The 2675-nt window shown below is 54.7% G+C and overlaps 1 protein-coding gene across 1 annotated transcript in view; it reads left to right on the top strand.

Moving 5' to 3' along the window:
• Positions 1–2675, top strand: part of tg (thyroglobulin) — a gene marked incomplete at its 5' end in the record, with an annotated part of 32467 nt that overhangs the window by 18693 nt on the left and 11099 nt on the right. Inside the window, 6 exons of the mRNA XM_017309308.1 lie at positions 1118–1221; positions 1294–1399; positions 1914–2102; positions 2172–2342; positions 2414–2500; positions 2570–2663. Of these exons, the coding sequence (XP_017164797.1) occupies positions 1118–1221; positions 1294–1399; positions 1914–2102; positions 2172–2342; positions 2414–2500; positions 2570–2663 (751 nt within the window). The remainder of the gene's footprint in view (positions 1–1117; positions 1222–1293; positions 1400–1913; positions 2103–2171; positions 2343–2413; positions 2501–2569; positions 2664–2675) is intronic.

The following is a 2675-nucleotide window of genomic DNA, read 5'->3' as shown; positions in this document are numbered from 1 at the left end:
GTCCATGTCCTGGTTCTGGTCCTGGTTCTGGTTTGGTTCCGATCCTGGCTCTGGTCCTGGTTCTGGTACTGGTTTGGTCCATGTCCTGGTTTGGTTCTGGTCCTGGTTTGGTCCTGGTTCCGGTCCTGGTTTGGTTCTGGTACTGGTTTGGTTCCGATCCTGGTTTGGTCCTGGCTCTGGTCCTGATTTGGTTCTGGTTCTGGTCCTGGTTTGGTTCTGGTTCTGGTTCTGGTTCTGGCTCTGGTCCTGGTTCTGGTACTGGTTTGGTTCCGGTCCTGGTTCTGGTCCTGGTTTGGTTCTGGTACTGGTTTGGTTCTGGTTCTGGTTCTGGTCCTGGTTCTGGTACTGGTTTGGTCCATGTCCTGGTTCTGGTCCTGGTTTGGTTCCGGTCCTGGTTCTGGTCCTGGTTTGGTTCTGGTNCTGGTTTGGTTCCGGTCCTGGTTCTGGTCCTGGTTTGGTTCTGGTTCTGGTTCTGGTTTTGGTCCTGGTTCTGGTCCTGGTTCCGGTCCTGGTTCTGGTCCTGGTTCTGGTACTGGTTTGGTCCATGTCCTGGTTTGGTTCTGGTCCTGGTTTGGTCCTGGTTCCGGTCCTGGTTTGGTTCTGGTCCTGGTTTGGTTCTGGTACTGGTTTGGTTCCGATCCTGGTTTGGTCCTGGTTCTGGTCCTGATTTGGTTCGGGTTTGGTCCATGTCCTGGTTCTGGTACTGGTTTGGTCCATGTCCTGGTTCTGGTCCTGGTTTGGTTCTGGTTCTGGTTCTGGTCCTGGTTTGGTTCTGGCTCTGGTTCTGGTCCTGGTCCTGGTTCTGGTCCTGTCTTGGTTCTGGTCCTGGTTCTGGTTTTGTTCTGGTCCTGGTTCTGGTTCTGGTTCCTGTCCTGGTCCTGATCCTGGTTCTGGTTCTGGTTCTGGTTCTGGTCCTGGTTCTGGTTCTGGTCCTGGTTCTGGTCCTGGTCCTGATCCTGGTTCTGGTCCTGGTTCTGGTTTTGTTCTGGTCCTGGTTCTGGTTCTGGTTCCTGTCCTGGTCCTGGTTCTGGTTCTGGTCCTGGTTCTGGTCCTGGTTCTGGTTCTGGTCCTGGCTCTGGTCCTGGTTCTGGTCCTGGAAGTCCTGTCTTTGTCCCAGCATGTGCAGTGGACCCGTCCTGCCACCATGTGGCGCTGTTCGACAGGCCGACCCGCTGTGACCTGTACAGCTCTCTGAATGCYGTCTGCAGCGCCTCCCAGCAGGTAAGCCGKCTTCGGGTCAAAGGTCATCCCTCCAGAGCCGGGRTCTTGCTCCAGCTGTGTGTGTGTCTGCAGGCCAGGGGGTTTCTGGGTAATCCTCGGGCCGAGCGGTTCCACCAGCTGCGCTGCTCTCTGAGGGTGAGGGGCGGAGCTTCAGATCTGCTCGTCCTCAGGAAGAACGGTGAGCTGCCGCCGCCAGGTGACCTTTAACCCTCCAGGACCCTCTGCAGGGATCCGATCAGCTTCCTGTTGAGGTCCTGCTGGAAGTTTTATTTTTTATATATTTAGGAGCTTTATCAACAACTAAACAGTTAGCTTGCTAACTGTTTAGCTAACTATTTAGTTGTTAAACAGTTAGCTTGCTAACTATTTAGCTAACTATTTAGTTGTTAAACAGTTAGCTTGCTAACTATTTGGCTAACTATTTAGTTGTTAAACAGTTAGCTTGCTAACTATTTAGCTAACTATTTAGTTGGTATTTCGGTCTGAGCTAAATAGTTAGCTTGCTACTTAACCATTTACAAAGTTAGCTTCATGCTAAGTAGTTAGCTTTGTGAGTAAATACTGAGTTTGAAACTGTGACATTTATGAATGAATGAATAACACGATTAATCGATCTTTCCAAACGGCCTCCACCGGTTGGCCAGGTGTGAGCGYACCTGGGCGTGTTCATGTGGGCGTGTCCTGTGTTGCAGGGGCGGAGCTTCAGCAGCAGAGTTTTGTGAGGATGAGGATGAGGAAGGCGGTCTCAGGTGTGTTCAGGACTCAGGTGTTCTCCTCCAGGAACACGTCTCTGTCCGACGCGCGCCGGTTCTGCCAGGACGGCTGCGGCCGCGACGCCTGCTGCCGCGGGTTCATCCTCAACCAGAACGTCCTGGATGGAGGTGGGTTGCCATGGAGACGGAGCCTCACCGGGCCTTTCTGGATGCTGACCYGCTGTCTGACCCGTGAAGGCTCCCTGCTGTGCGGCTGGCTGAGAGCGCCGTCGGTTCTGATGTGTGAGGACGGGGACTGGGACGTGATTGGCCAGGGACCGGCCARTAGGATCTGTGGGGCGGGGCTTAGCTACAGCGAGCAGCAGCGCAGCTTCGAGTTCGACTTTGGCGGAGAAAAGTTCAGCATCAGTAAGAAAGCGACGCAGCTCGGTTTGACCGGCCCGGTCCAAACCCACACTGAATGTTCTGGTTCTGTCCAGCTGACGGCGCTCTGCCCGGCGACAGCAGGAACAGGAAGGACTACCAGGCCGCCATCATCAGCTTCCAGGCCATCTACCTGAACACAGGTACGCCTCGGTCCTGCACCGACCCGTTTGCTCTGGTTCCGCTCGACTCACCRGGTTCTGTTGTCTCAGCTGCAGCCGCCGGTGGTTCTGGATCGGCGTCCTGCGGCGCAGCAGAGGTTCCGGCTCCACTGAACGGTTCGATCCGCTCTGATGATGACGAAGAGTTCCCTGATGA

Source organism: Poecilia reticulata, linkage group LG16 (assembly GCF_000633615.1).
Source record: "Poecilia reticulata strain Guanapo linkage group LG16, Guppy_female_1.0+MT, whole genome shotgun sequence".
In the NCBI taxonomy this organism is placed as follows: domain Eukaryota; kingdom Metazoa; phylum Chordata; class Actinopteri; order Cyprinodontiformes; family Poeciliidae; genus Poecilia; species Poecilia reticulata.
Note: the sequence above shows the minus strand (reverse complement) of the source record. Positions and strands in the feature narration are given on the sequence as shown.